The 15894-nt window shown below is 39.7% G+C and overlaps 1 protein-coding gene across 4 annotated transcripts in view; it reads right to left on the bottom strand.

Moving 5' to 3' along the window:
- The window catches only part of Mtmr3 (myotubularin related protein 3), a 134326-nt gene that overhangs the window by 51692 nt on the left and 66740 nt on the right, over positions 1-15894 (bottom strand). For all 4 annotated transcript variants that reach the window (XM_059275564.1, XM_059275565.1, XM_059275566.1 and 1 more), the window contains exons 3-5: positions 13108-13185; positions 7658-7747; positions 7144-7260 (exon numbers count right to left, since the gene is read on the bottom strand). In XM_059275564.1, the coding sequence (XP_059131547.1) occupies positions 7144-7260; positions 7658-7747; positions 13108-13110 (210 nt within the window). In that variant the 5' untranslated portion in view covers positions 13111-13185. The remainder of the gene's footprint in view (positions 1-7143; positions 7261-7657; positions 7748-13107; positions 13186-15894) is intronic.

Genomic DNA, 15894 nt, shown 5'->3' with positions numbered 1-15894 from the left:
AGAGCTGGCTTACTACAAACTGACCTACCAGAAAGCTGCCAGAATCAGCAGAGAACCCTCAGAACAAGGCTACAGGATCAAAAAGAAGTCTAGTATTAGAAGGCTGAAACACAGAAACAGAAACTGGGGCACAAATTGAAAAACAGCAGAAAACCAAATAATATTATGCAGATAAATACCAGGGAATTTTTGCCTTGGGGCAAAAGCCTTGTTTCTAAGTATCTAATCTGTAAAAATTCCCTTACAATTGTAACAGAATTGGAGTTAAGAGGAATACTATGCATCCTTGTTTATATTCCAAGAAAATAGAAGCTTTTGGCTCTCTGCTTGTTTAAACACTTAACCCCAAAATGATACAGCTAAAAATTCTTTCAAGATTCTGTAAATCTGGGGCAGGGGGAGGAGGGAGAGAATTATCAAGAGATAATATGGAGATCAAGAGGGAAAAGATTAGGGCAGGTAAAAGTGCTTTCTGCCAAAGTCTGGCAACCCAAGTCCAAGCTTCACACACTATAAAGAAATATATTTAAACGCCAGGCAGTGGTGGCGCATGCCTTTACTCTCAGCACTTGGGAGGCAGAGGCAGGCAGATCTCTCCATGAGTTTGAGGCCAGCCAGGTGTACAGAGGGAGTTCCAGGACAGCCAGGGCTACAGAGAAATCCTGTCTCAAAAAAAACAAAAACAAAACCTTTTCTTTTTTTAAAGGAAGACAGATTAGAATACAACAGTGACTTATTCTCAGGCAGTCCTATAGGTTCCCTGTAAATGACTCTCTTTGTTTTTTCAATGTGTTCCTGCAAGCTACCTTTCCTCCATCGCTTAAAGCATGGTGAGGTCATCTGTTAGTCTGGCAAATGAGAAACCTGTAAAGCTTTTATTTTCATTTGTATATATGTGTATGTATGTGTATCTGCATGGGGGCATGTGTATGTGAATGTGGGTGCCCTCAGAGGCCAGAGCTTTTGAATTCTCTGGAGCTGGAGTAACACGTGGTTTTGAGCCAAAGTGGGTACTGGGAGTTGAATTCAGGTCATCTACAAAGGCAAGTTCATGCTCTTAAGCACTGAGCCATCTTTCTAGCTCCTTTAATCTTTATTCTTAAGGAAAAAGAAGGAAAAAAAATGTTGGTTCTTACATCCAAATCAATTGGAGTCACAGATGTGGAAAAATGCAGATTTTTTTTTAAAGATTTATTTGTGTGTATGGGTGTTCTGCCTGCATATTGTATCTGTGTAACACACAGACACAGTCCCCTTAGAGGCCAGAAAGAGCATCCAATCCCCTGAAACTAGAATTACAGATGGCTGTGAGCCACTGTGTGGGTGCTGGAAACCAAACTCAGGTTCTCTGCTAGTGCAACAAATGCTCTTAACTACTGATCTACCTCCTCAACTCTGCAAAACAGAAAAATTTAATACACAGATTGTCACATGCAAGAGTAGGGGCATTAAAAAGAAAAATAAAAGAATACAAGTGACACTTGGTTCTGTATCAATGGCATCTCCACCACTTTGAACTTCTACTTTTTGTCCCAGGCTCCCCTCCACCTCATTTAAGAAAGAGAACTGGCCACCTTTTCCTCTCCATACATCTAAGTTTCTCTCCTTTCTTTTTAAAATTTTTTTTTAATTTTATGTGCATAGTATTTTTGCTTGCATGTGTGTCTGTGTGAAGGTGTCGGAACTCCTGGAGTTTCAATTAAAGACAGCTGTGAGCTGCCATGTGGGTGCTGGGAATTGAACCCAGGTCCTCTGAAGAGCAGCCAGTGTTCTTAACTGCTGAGCCATCTCTCCAGCCCATTCTCTCCTTTCTTTTAAGGCTTACACCAGTGCTCTAGTTTTCCCAACTTCCCTCAAAACAAACTACCTACCTACCTACCTCCCAGTGTCTTAACACTCCCCACATCCAGTATACAACCTTGTAAACAAAGAATGAAGTAGTCAAAGGCTCAGGGACTGCTGTACGATGAACACAGCCATGTCTGCTCTGTGGTCCAGGTTTCTTCCACCACACATTGTTTTGTCTGCCTTCCTTCCTCTTAAGACTGCCCTTCTCTTCTGTATTAAGCTCTATTAGTTTTCTTTCACAAGTAAGTGGCCCTTTTGCAGATTTTCAAGACAAGAAAAACAACTGAAACCAAGATTCCTTGGAGGCTAGGAAATCTAGAAGCATTTCCATCCTCCATCGCCACAGGCACTCCTCTTTTGGCTTCTTTCTCTTCCATCTTCTATTCGCCAGGTTAATACTCTCTCAATACTTTACAACTAAATTCATGCTCAAACAACCAATCAAACACTCAGTGCTGTTAATTAAACATTCAAAAGGACCAAAGTTTTAACAGAGGCACCAAACTCCTAAGGTCATCAATCTAAGGAAGCAAAAAAGCAGCAGTTTAAAATGGTAATAGTACGTGGGACTTTCATGTTTCCAGAGGCTCTGATGGCATCGTGCTCTATTATTTTATCATCTCTGTTCATTCTGCATGTGTGTGTCCATGTGTGCATATTATATTATTAAGAATCAGAACTTTCTAGGCATGGTGGCACATCCTTTAATCCTAGCACTCAGGAAGCAGAGGCAAGAGGATTTCTTTGAGTTTGAGCCCAGCCTGGTCTACAAATCGAGTTCCAGGACAGCCAGGGATGCCCAGAGAAACCCTGTCTCTAACCCCCCCCATCCCCCAAAAAAAGTAATCATGTTTTTCATAACCTCAGTGGGAGGACTAATTTTTTCTGAAGCAGAAATGGCATAACCAAGTGAAAATAATGCCAGCAAGAACCAAGCCTGCAATCTACAATAAGCAACAGAATATTTAAGGCATCAAAACTTTTCTTTTAAAAACTGACAAGAAAAGGGGACTATCATAGATTAAAGAGCCACACTGACTACTGTTCATTTTGGATATAAACAAGTTTTACCCCTCCAGCTGTGCTTTCAGAGGCCCCTAATGGTAGAACCATAGGCCAAAAGGGATTAGGTATTAACAAAATTTACATCTGAAGCCTGGTATAGTAGCTCATGCCTATAATCCCTGCACTATTGAGGCCAAAGCAGGAGGACTGCCAGAGTTCAAGGCCTGCCTGGGCTCCATAGTTACCACCAAGTCTGCTATGGCTACACAAAAAGACCCTGTCTCTAAACAAACAACAAAAGCGTCTTTCTGGTGTATGGTGCACAAAGGTGACTGCTAGACAAAGGAAAGGTGTACCCAGCTGTTAGACTGCCACCTTAGGCCTAACAGACTGACCAAGAGACAAAGTTTTATAAATCATTTCTCTTTAAAACTCAGTCTACATTTTTTTCTAAATGTATTTATTATTCTGTGTATAAACGCACACACACATGCATACACGCAGGTACCACAGTAAGCATACAACAGTCAGAAGACAACTATAGGAAATTGGTTCTCTCCTTCCACCTTTCTGTGGGTTCCAGAGAGTAAACTTGGGTCAGCAGGCTTGTCCAACAACTGCCTTTAGCTGCTGAGCTATCTCTTGTACCCTCGGTCTTCATTTTTAAAACTATATATATATATATATATAGTGTGTGTGTGTGTGTGTGTGTGTGTGTGTGTGTCTACACACTAGAAGAGGCAATTGGATACCATTATAGATGGTTGTTAGCTACCATGTGGATCCTGGGAATTGAATTGAACTCAGGACCTCTGTGAAAGCAGCCAGTGTATTAACCCTTGAGCCATCTTACAGTATCTCAGTCTACATTTTTGAAGGCCATAATTGTATTATTTATGTATAAACTGTAGAGCTTTATTTTCACCTCACAAAACATTCTCATAAGAGCACAAGTAGAGCATTGGTAAAAGAGAATAGACTCATACCGAGGAGATGGCTTTTGATGATTGCAAGGTAAATATCCAACACTCAAGACCAATTTGTTCTAAACAGTGAAGTAGCAGTCATCACCTAAGAGTCTCATGCCACCTACTGGGGATTCAGAAGCAGCAGACTTGAGATCAGTCTATTGAATTACACAACAAAAACTGTTTTTAAACTTTCATAAATCCCACGTCAACACTTATTTAATAAATTATCTAAGCGTCAAAGAAATACAGTTTAGTGAAAAAAAAAGAATAGACGACTGCTCATACCAGGAAAGCTATGAATGGATTCTACCACAAAGGTACTTCACCCTAGGAATTGTAAGCTTGATGTTTACTGAGGGTATGTAGACTAAAGGAATAGTGCTTATAGTATTCAAGCCTATAAACACTCAATGTGCTGTGAAATTAAGAGAATATTTAATATTGAGTAGCTATTTAAAACTTAATGGCAAGTCATTTTCTGAAGTACTAAATAATGCAAAGTAGGGCATGCCACAATAGAGATAGCACATTGGGTTCTAATGGCTTAAATGTGAATGATTTAGATAAAATAACCTTTAACAGGGTTTCTTGATCTCCTGTGTTTTGCTGTAATATGTATCTGCTGAAGAAAGAGTAGAGGGATTCAGAGAGGGAATGGGAGAGAGGCAACTATTATCAATCCTCTAGTCTCCATCTAGGATCTGCTGCAAGAGGAGCCAGCCACCTATTTCCTGGAGTGACCTCAGACTTCAGGAACCCTAGTACTGTGGTATTTCTCAATAGGAAATGTTCACAGTCTCTACAATGTCAAGATAACTTTGTATAATCATTTTTCAGTACAAACACAGTATCTGGGGTTTTTTAAGTGACACGCAGGCTCTAAGAGGGTTAGAATGCTAGAGAAAATGTTCATCTGAGGTAGTACAGTAGTCAGCTTCTTAAATATTAAAATCACATTATGGAAAAATATCATAATACAACTTACTCATATAGCTACTGTAAGAGATAAATCATGAATGACATAGTCCTATTCACAGAAACACACTGTTATAAAGTGAACTTAAAATTCAAAAGGGGAGAAATGATCTAATATCCATTTCAAATCCATACTAATTTCAATTCATTATGTTATTTACTGAGTTGCATGGCATCAGGAGACACGTTGGATCCTGAAGACACAAAGACAGATCAACAAAGAGTTACAACATGTCCAGCAACTGCTGTGAAAGTATGTTAACATACAGAAGCAAGCCACTGAGTGCAATTACTGCCAGGAAGGAAGGGAACAGGATTGAGCAAGGCTTCACAGACGAAGTTACTATCTGAACGAAGACATGAAAAGAGAGTCCCCAGGCATGAGAGAAAGGAAAGTGTACAAAATATGAGGTCTCCTGGAGTGGCCCAGGCGAGCTAGTTTTATTAGTAGAAAGAAGACAGAAAAGCTGGCAGGGACAAGGACCACAGCCTCACATCATGCTGCATAACTTGACTTTCATAGAATAAATAAAGAAAATAGCTTTAAGATGGTAGATGATGTGATTTTCCGAAAGACCATATTCCTAAACAAATCTAGTAAGCTGATAAATGGGATGATACGGGAAAACACAATGAGATGAACCCTTATCATTCTCACAGGCGACTGTATTACAAGTTCACCGATTCCAACCATTTAAAGAATAAAAAATTAAGTTTAAGTTGAGTAGTAATTTTACTCACTACCACAGGACATGGTAGGGAATTTTCGATTGCTATTTATTATTTTAGCACTTCCACTTTTCACCCACTGGTCATGAAGGTTCAAATCCCAAATGAACCTTTGTGCTGGTTAGTTTTGTTAACTTGACACAAACTAGAGTCATCTTGGAAGAGGGTCCCTAACTTGAGGAATTATCTCCATCAGACTGGCCTGTGGGCATATCTGTGGGGCATATTCTTGATTATGATGGGCAGTACCACCCCTGGGTTCTGCTTCATCTCCTGCCTTCAGACTCCTGCCTTGAGTTCTTGCCTTGACTTCCCTCAATGATAAGCTGTAAGCTGTAAGATGAAATAAACCTTTTCTTCCCCAAGTTGCCCTTGGTCATGGTGCTTAACACTAGAACACTGTGAACATAGTATATTTTCTTTTTCCTTGATGACTCTGGTGTGTACTTTAGCTAATGGACAGAATACAGACATAACACAAATCTAGAAGGCAGGCAGAAGAATTCAGGTCAAAATGGCTTACGAGCATAAACATTGGGCTGGAGAGATGGCTCAGAGGTTTAGGGCACCGGCTATTCTTCCAGAGGACCTAGATTCTATTCCCATCACCCACACGGCATCTCACAACTGTCTGTAACTCTAGTTCCAAGGGATCTGACACCCTCACACAGACAGCATGCCGGCAAAACACCAATGCACATAAAATTAAAAAAAAAAAAAGAACATAAATATTTAACCACAATAAATAAATAAATAATGCCAATTAAAAATGACAGCCACTGATCTTTTCATAAATCAAAAACTGTAACTTGAGTAGTTAGGTAACTTCTAGAAAGGTGAATAAAATGAATGCAAGCAATAGCTTTCCAAGAATTCCCCAAATCACATAATCTAAACATAGGCCCAAGCTCTTAAAGACATCACAACACACTTCTCTGCACTGGCGCTCAAATGCAGAAAGCCACAACACCAGCAAGTAAAGGGGAAAGAATGTTTCCCCCAGGTGAAATTGGTGAACCTACGGGCCTTTCTAGGTTGGTTCACTGAAGACTACTAAGGACAGCAGTGCAGTGAAGAACCAGTTCTACTTAGTGTACCCTCATAACCCAAAAAGAGCAAATGCACTCATAACAACTTCAAGGTTCCCTTTTCATTAGTAAGAGTTCATTATGCAAATAAAGAATGTACTAACATGGCTCCTTATCCACATATTAGCCTCTCAAGTAACTTTATTTGATATGGCAGTCTGCAGTGAACTCAAAGAACGTCTTGTCTGACATTAAGACTCAAGGAATGATCTCAACCGAAGCAGCGGGTAACTATTAAAGACTGAGAGAGGTAGGGAAAAAGGCCTATAGTCTTTGTACCTTTATAAAGCTTAACAATACAGTGGCAGTACCTGGTACAAGCTATTTAGTATTAACTAACAATGGATACCTCAGCAGACAAGATGCATTTTAAATAACGCATAAGAACACCTTAACAGAATAGTCCTTGAGCAGGAAATTAACTAAGGGGAACAGCATACAATGCTTTCACACAACCAAGCCTATATAACTCTTATCTCTTCTTTTTCCTATCTACCTTACAGGGAAAATGACTGGTAATCACTTACATTAACAAGAGACTCCTTAAACTTGATGTGAAGTCTGTAATTAGAAAGGGCAATGATGGCATCCTCAGCACGGCCCACATACTCTGTGCTCTCTCCATGAAGTTCAAGAAAAGGAACCTGGAAGATAGAAGAAAACTTTCAGAGTTCCAGAGCAGAAAAGCCAAGTCTTCAAAAACAAGCCAGGTGAATAAACAAACGGTCAGTGGAACAAATGGACAATAGACTCTCTGCCATAAAATTTTAAAGCAAGAATCTGAAAGATGGGCTTATACTCACCTAATTTCAATATACTTACCCAAATTAGGGACTTCTATGATGACAAAAATGACCATCTCAAACAATGAACTTTTAGGAAATAACTCTTGTAAAAAGGAACAATGTTTTCCAAATTACATTACTATATGTACAGTTTAGGGAATGCATCTATTACACATTACGTCAATCCACTAGCTTTGCTTCATCATTACTGCAATCCTAAACACATATTACACAGTCAAAAATGGCCTGTAATTACCTGAAGATTCTCATCCTCCCGAATCAGCTGCTTCCTGGGAAAAATCTGATTGGCTTGGATGCACTCCAGGCTATGCCGCATCTCTTCATCCTGGAAATCCCCAATGTTTAAATAATTTTCAAACTTCAACTTATCATCCATATTTGATTTTTTTCTACTATGTTTACTTACACAATCACAATATTAGGTATTGCTATGGTTTGGATAAGGGTTCCCCAAAGGCCCACATGTTCAAGGTTTTGATGCTAGCACACAGCACTGCTAGCAGAGGGTTAGAAACTCTGAGAGGCAATACAAGGAAGGTAGGCCAATGGAGGGACCTAAACCCTTCTCTGTTTTCTGGGCTCCACTAGGTGAGTGGGCATTCCATCACATGTTCCCACCTTGATATACACCAGGGCCAACTGACAAAGACTGTCAGCCAAAATAATTCTTTTCTCCTTTTTAGTTGACTTCTTTCAGGCATTTGTAATAGGAACAGAAGTCTGACTATTAGAGTATAATCTGAGGACACAATGATGCATAAAGTATCAAGCATTACAATCTCTGTGGGCGCCAAGAGGCTGTGGTGCCTTTTGAAAGAAACCAAGAAGCAGTAATTTTGCTCTTTATGTTATAATCTTACATTTTTATTTTTGAGAAATACATACTAATTACTTAAGAATGAAAAATGATGGTTGGAATTCACTTCAACATAATTAAGGGGTATAAGAAAGGAGTGGGTAAGGAATAAATGAAACAGATCTATGAATTGATAATTCATGAAACTGTTAAGTGGTGAATAGAAGTTTGCTACACCATATATCCTTTGTACAATATCTGCACAACAGAAAGCTTCAAAAAGGTGTGCTTTAGGGCTGGAGAGATGGCTCAGAGGTTAAGAGCACTGGCTGCTCTTCCAGAGGGCCTGAGTTCAATTCCCAGCAACTACATGGTGGCTCATAACCATCTATAATGAGATCTGGTGCTCTCTTCTGGTATACATGCAGGCAGAACACTGTATACATAATAAATAAATAAATAAATCTTTTTTTTAAAGTGTGCTTTAATATAAAAAGAAAAAGAAACAAAAAACTAAGAACCAAATTTCCAAAATTTAAAACAGTGTAAACCACTATCCAAGTTCACTCTGCCTTCCATTAACAAGCAGGTCTCTTCTAGTTAAGGCAACTTCAAAATAGCTCCTTTACACTCTAGCTGTTACAGTACAGGGAGGCCTCTGAGAAACACAGTCTATGAGAAAGACTGGCTCTAGGTTATGATGAACTCTGCTCACACAATCAGTATCTCCTCCATTTCCACTTTACTGGGGATCAAATCAGGGCCTCAAGCATGGTAAGCAAGTAATACACAGAAAATTTTTTGGTTTTCTGTTCTCTTTACAGACGGGGGTCTCCCACTGTCGCTTAGGCTGGCCTGGAACTCTGTATATACCCCTTGAATTTACAGCTGTGTGGACTTCTTTCTCCTTACATAGGCTGCAGAGTCCTATTGGGAACAAATAACAACCCTGGAAACATCTGCCTAATCACCGATCTCCCAAAAGACACACTTAAATCTCATTTAAAATCCTTTGAAAAACAGAGGTATCTAGGAGGAGGAGATGATGAAGGTGGAAGGTGGGTATTGGAGAAGTTCACATGGAGTGGGGGGGGGCACGGGCAAAGTGTAGTTGAATATCATCAAAACAGTGTACATATATGAAATTGTCAAAAAGTAAATGAAAAAAATCTTTTAAAAAAACAAAATTCAGGGTTCCAGAATTTTCTATAAAAACTAAAGATTAAGGACAAAAATCTAAATGATAAAAACAATAGTAAAGTGAATCGATGACTCAACAATTTCAAAGAATTACGTGGCTAACAAAATGATTATCAGGAATCCAACAAACAAATGAGAAAATGTTTAAATAATAGCAAGATTGAAGCTTGTGTTACAAGACTAATTACTAGGCCAGGCGGTGGTGGCGCACACCTTTAATCTCAGCACTCGGGAGGCAGAGCCAGGCGGATCTCTGTGAGTTCGAGGCCAGCCTGGGCTACCAAGTGAGTTCCAGGAGAGGCGCAAAGCTACACAGAGAAAACCTGTCTCGAAAAACCAAAAAAAAAAAAAAAAAGACTAATTACTTATATATACACTTATACATATATGTAAATGAATGACATGGACCGTCAGAAAACAATACACACAACCATGAGTTCTAATGGTAAAATTCTAAATGATAACTTTTTAAAAAATTTGCTAGAATGATCCTGAAGTAGTCTGAATAAGAATTATCCCTATTGGCTCATATATTTGAATGCTTGGTTCCTACTTGGTGGAACTGTTTGGGAAGGATTCGGATGTGTGGCCTTTTGGGAGGATGTATGTCACTGGGGTGGGCTGATAACTTCTTTTAATTTGCTAGAATGATCCTGGGGTGGTCTGAATGGGAGTGTCCCCCCACTGGTTTATGTATTTGAATGCTTGGTTCCCTGTTGGTGGAACTGTTTGGGAAGGATTAGGAGGTGTGGCCTAGTTGGAGGAGGTATGTCACTGGGGGTGGGCTTTGAGGTTTCAAAAGCTCTCAGCTACCATTTCAGCACCATGCCTGTCATCTGCCACTATGCTCCCTACCATCATGGTCATGGACTAAACCTCTAGAACTGTTAGCAAACCCCCAATATAAGTTGCCTTGGTGATTGTGGTTGTTTGAAAGAAAATGACCCCCAAAGGGAGTGGCACTATTAAGAGGTGTGGCCTTGTTGGAAGAAGTGTGTCACTGGGGGGATGGGCTTTGAGATCTCTTTTGCTCAAGCTTCCCTCATTGTGGCAGTCAATCGACTTCCTGTTGCCTGCAAGACATAGCACTCTCAGCTCCAGCACCATGTCTGCCTGCATGCCACCAAGCTGCCCATCATATGATAATGAACTGAATCTCTGAAACTGTAAGCAAGCCACCCCAATTAAATGTTTTCCTTATTAAGAGTTGTCGTGGGCCGGGCGGTGGTGGCACACGCCTTTAATCCCAGCACTCGGGAGGCAGAGCCAGGCGGATCTCTGTGAGTTCGAGGCCAGCCTGGGCTACCAAGTGAGTTCCAGGAAAGGCGCAAAGCTACACAGAAAAACCCTGTCTCGAAAAACCAAAAAAAAAAAAAAAAAAAAAAGAGTTGTCGTGGGCTGGGCAGCGGTGGCATATACCTTTAATCCCAGCACTCAGGAGGCAGAGCCAAGTGGATAACTGTGAGTTTGAAGCCAGCTTGGTCTACAGAGTGAGATACAAGACAGGCACCAAAACTACAGAGAGAAACCCTGTCTCGAAAAAAAAAAAAAAAAAAAAAAAAAAAAGTTGTCGTGGTCATGGTGTCTCTGCAGAACAATGAAAACTCTAACAATGACAGTCATGCTGTTTCTTCACAGCAACAGAACAGTAGCTAAGACAGATCCTTTATGATGTGTAGTCACACTGCTCCATAACTACTAGGATCCCCAGACAACTGTGCTAGGCACCACAGAGACCTCAGCAGTACCAGGAGAAGAACTGTACAGCTGGCTCTACCTGGCACACAGTGAAGGGCAAGCACTCAGGGCAGAGCAGAGCAGCTTTGGTGCCTAATTGCTGCTCACTGGCAATGGCATGCACACCATGTCAATATTAGCTCAATGAAAACTGTGGAAAACAAAAACTGTACACTTCAAATAAAAAAACAGTAAAATGTATACATGACGGGTAAGGTGACCTGCTGACATCCCACACAACCCAAGTCAGAAGCTCATTATTTAATAAAAGGGGGAACCTGTAGGGCCCTGGCCCCCGTTTTGGGTAACTGTTGCCTTGCTTGTGGATCTTGATCTTGATATCCTTCCTATGCTAATTCCCTGCCAGGTTCCACCCTCCTGAATGCTTAAGGGAAGTTCCTTGTCTGTGTATCCTGAATAATGGGCATTAACAGCTTAGATGCAAGATTATAAAACATCAGTAGCAAACTTCTGCCCTCCGGGGTTCTCCCATTGTGCTGTAAGCCTGTATTTAAGACCTCCTCCCTCCTTCAATAAATGACATTTGGCATTTAAAATTTATATATATATATATATATATATATATATATATATATATATATAATTGAATGAATACTACGCATGTAATCTATGAATACCACAAATGTGATTAATATCATGAGTGTAATCAATGAATATCATGAGTGTAATTTAAAAAATAAAAAAAAAAACGGTGGGAAGGAGTCACCTTTTTAAAAAACAAAAACAAAAACAAAAAAAACAGTAAAATGTCATCATCCTTTGGGTACAAAATTAAATCAGAAAATTGTGATGCCCACAAATCAAGAGAACACTGGCCCACCTTTAAAAAGGAAGAAATTACCTTTCTCCTCCTTTTTCAACATAACTAGGTGGGCGGGTGTGTGTGTGTGTGTGTGTGTGTGTGTGTGTGTGTGTGTGTGTGTGTGTTGCTGTTCTGTTTTTAATTGTGAAAAGCATTTTCCACACGTCACTAATGAAGCTTGAAATTAACATGCTATTTTCAATTCCCTCTTTGTGCACTAGCACAAAACACTTTGGGTCTAGGAACTACCACAAGGTTAACAACAAAAACAAACAAACAAACAAATCAGACAGTGTTATGTAGAAAATAATTTCTCTAGTCCTCAAAGCTTCGCTTACACATCCTTAGGACTGATGAGATGTTGCTGGCTATTTTCTATCTTTTCTGCCTAAATGGCCCACATGCCACTGAAATGCCCATTGTGTTCTTCAAGGACAGGTATGAGCTAGGTGTGCACAGCTGCCGATCTGCTATGGAGTCAAAAGAATCTTAAAGGCATAATAGGAAAGGCAGGGAATTGTTGCCATCCAGAAAAGAAATTCATATAAAATGTGCGCTACGTGTGATAGTGTATGTTCATTAGCTCAATTTAACCATTCTATAATACATGCTTATTTTGCAACACATTTTACAATGTTTCACAATTCTGTAAATCATATAAAGACAAAAATATGTGAGTGGTCATCTCACAATTCTCTTCACACACAAAGCAAACACATAAAAATCATTTTCACATGTCCTGCTTCCTAACATTTTTTTCAGGAGTGGAGGAAGTGAACCTGGGGCCTCACACACGCAACAGCATGTGGTTTAGCACTGAGCTATACCTCCAAGCCAGCTTCCTAATAAAGGAAGAAATGAAAATCCTAGAGTCCAAGAATTATATATTTCAATCTTGCCTCCATTCACTGACTTAAGATGTGCTACATATCTAGTTCTCAGGATTCTGCTACCGTAAATGTAGTTCCTCTGTTCATACTAGATTGGTACTGAGGAACTGACAAAGGGATAGAGATAATTAGGAAATGGGGAGGAAATGAAATTATTTCTTACAAAACAAGCAGATGTATTAGTGTTCGCATTTCATCAAGACAAGAGTCCAACTCTAATTCCTTATTTCTGTACTTACCATGACCAGGCCAGGGCAGGAGAGACCCCGTCCTTCTCCAGTCTCTAACAAGGCTCTTCCTTCTCTTCTGCTTGAGACCTTTTATTTTAGGAAGACAAAAAGAAAGGCAAAATTGGCAACAGTTTTACCCCTAATTGGCCATACCCTAATTAAAGAGACTGCATATACAGACCTGAAACTCAACCACAGTCAACCCAGAAAAAGTTGAATATCAGCCAGCTAAATCCTCACCATTTGTTCTAAACTGAATAATACCTTTGGGAAAATACTAACTTTAACTAGTTCTATAAGAAAAGTGGCAAACACTGACAATCTGTGTTGAGAGTATTTTTCAAATGCCTAGTATGCGCAGTGTGAGGCCCTCGATTAAATTCCCAGCACAGGCCGGGCGGTCGGTGGTGGCACACACACCTTTAATCCTAGCACTCGGGAGGCAGAGCTAGGTGGATCTCTGTGAGTTCGAGGCCAGCCTGGTCTACAGAGCGAGTTCCGGGAAAGGCGCCAAAACTATATGGAGAAACTGTCTCAAAAAAAAAAAAAAAAAAAAAAAAAATCCCAGCACAGGTAGGTAGGTGGGTGATACCCTGCCTTTCATATATAGATATACAAATAAAACCTATGTAGAATCAAGTAGTTAAAGAATCAGACACCACTTTTATGACTGCCAGTTAAATTATAGGATGTAAATAATGATCTGTTCTATAAACGAAATTACCCCAAATTCTTAAATAATTTTCCAGACAAAACAGTTGAAAGGGGCCGGGCGGTGGTGGTGGCACATGCATGTAATCCCAGCACTCGGGAGGCAGAGGCAGGTGGATCTCTGTGAGTTCGACGCCAGCCTGGTCTACAGAGCTAGTCCAGGACGGGCTCCAAAGCTACAGAGAAACCCTGTCTAAAAAAAAAAAGAGTTGAAAGGGAAGCTTATAAAGTAAGAAGCTCTAATCAGGGCTGGAGACATGACTCAGCAGTTAAGAGCACTTGATGCTCTTGCAGAGGACTTGAGTTCAGTAGCACCCACATGGTGTTAACAACCATCAGTCACTCCAGTTCCAAGAGATTTGACACCTTCTTCTGGCCACCAAGCATGCACGTGGTGCAAATACATACATCCAAAAAATACTCATATACATAAAGTAAAAATAAATACCTCTAAGAAACTCAAGCAACCCTTTCAACCAACTGCAACATAAAGACATTATCTGGATCCTAATTCAAATGGAGTATAAAAACAAACATTTTGAGAACTCTGACAACATACTACTTGATGACATTAAACACCTCATTAATGTTATACACACGCATATACTCACACACATACACAGGGCTGTGGTTATGGATTTTTTGCACATGGTTTTAGGTTTTTTCTTAGGGATTTATTTATCTCTTAAATATACCACTGAAATACACACAGATAAAGGGATAAACAACGTACATTTAGAATGGAGTGTATCTGTGAAACAAAATGGACCATGAGCTGATAACTTTTCAGGACCAGTGAGATGGGTAAGTAGAGATTAAGTTATTTCTCTACTTTTAGACCTTCAAACAGTGTGAACTATCTCAATACTTTCTTTCAAAGGAACTGAAAACAGTATGTTGAAGCTTTAGCTGCATTTCCATGTTTATTTCATCTCTATTCATGATACACAAGCTATGGGATCAACCTTGATGTCCACGGAATGAATAACTATACATGCAATGAAACACCAGTTGGCCATAAAAAGAAAGAAATTCTGTCATTTGCAGCAATGTGATGGAATTAAAGGGCATTACATTAAGAGAAATCGGTTAGAAACAGAAAAACAAAAACTGTATTTGTTACTACTTTTTACTCCACTTACTATACATGAAAACTAAAATTTTGATCTCAAAGAAGTAGGAAACAGAAGAGCTGTCCCTAGAACCTGAGACAGTTGGGGAGGAAGATGAAAGAGATGGTTAGTGAATATAGGAGTCCCGGGGTTAAGAGGAACAACTTCTAATGCTCTACAGCACAGGAAAACTATATACAGCTAGCAGAAATTCCTAACGTTCATCACACAAAGACACTGACTTATCATACACATTGTATTCATATAGAGAAATGCCCCAATATATTCCACACTTCTGTAGCAATTAAGCATATGTATGTACACACACACACAGTATGTACACACACACACACACACACACACACACACACACATACTGAAAAAAGATACTGAAGAACTAATTTAGAGAATCAAGGTTTCAGCTATCATAAAAATAATGTTAATACAACACACTTATCAAAATGCACAGTGTTTTTTAAACAACTTTTCCAAATTTCCAGAGAAAATTTAGGGAAGCATACAAGTATCACAGAGCTAGATATAACAAATAAAATGTAGCCACCATCAATGACAACGAACTATAAATCAAGACCAGCTACAACATAAACTCTTGACAAGTAAGCATACCATATACGCATAAGCTATATTTCCCAGTGTCTTTCTGGAACTCGCTACATAAGCCAGGCTGGGCCCAAACTCACAGAAATTCTCCTGCCTGACTCCCTAGTGATGGTGTGCACCACCATGCCTGGCTTAGCTTTTTAAAAAATATTTACTTCTTTATTTGTTTGTTTGGGTTTTTTGAGACAGGGTTTCTCTGTATAGCTTTGGAGCCTATCCAGGAACTCAATTTGTAGACGAGGCTGGCCTCAAACTCACAGAGATTCGCCTGCCTCTGCCTCCCCAAGTGCTGGGATTAAAGGCAAGCACTACCACTGCCCAGTCTGGCCTATCTTTTTAGTAAGTACAGAAA

Source organism: Peromyscus eremicus, chromosome 10 (genome assembly GCF_949786415.1).
Source record: "Peromyscus eremicus chromosome 10, PerEre_H2_v1, whole genome shotgun sequence".
NCBI lineage: Eukaryota > Metazoa > Chordata > Mammalia > Rodentia > Cricetidae > Peromyscus > Peromyscus eremicus.
This window is presented reverse-complemented; position numbering and strand designations above follow the sequence as displayed.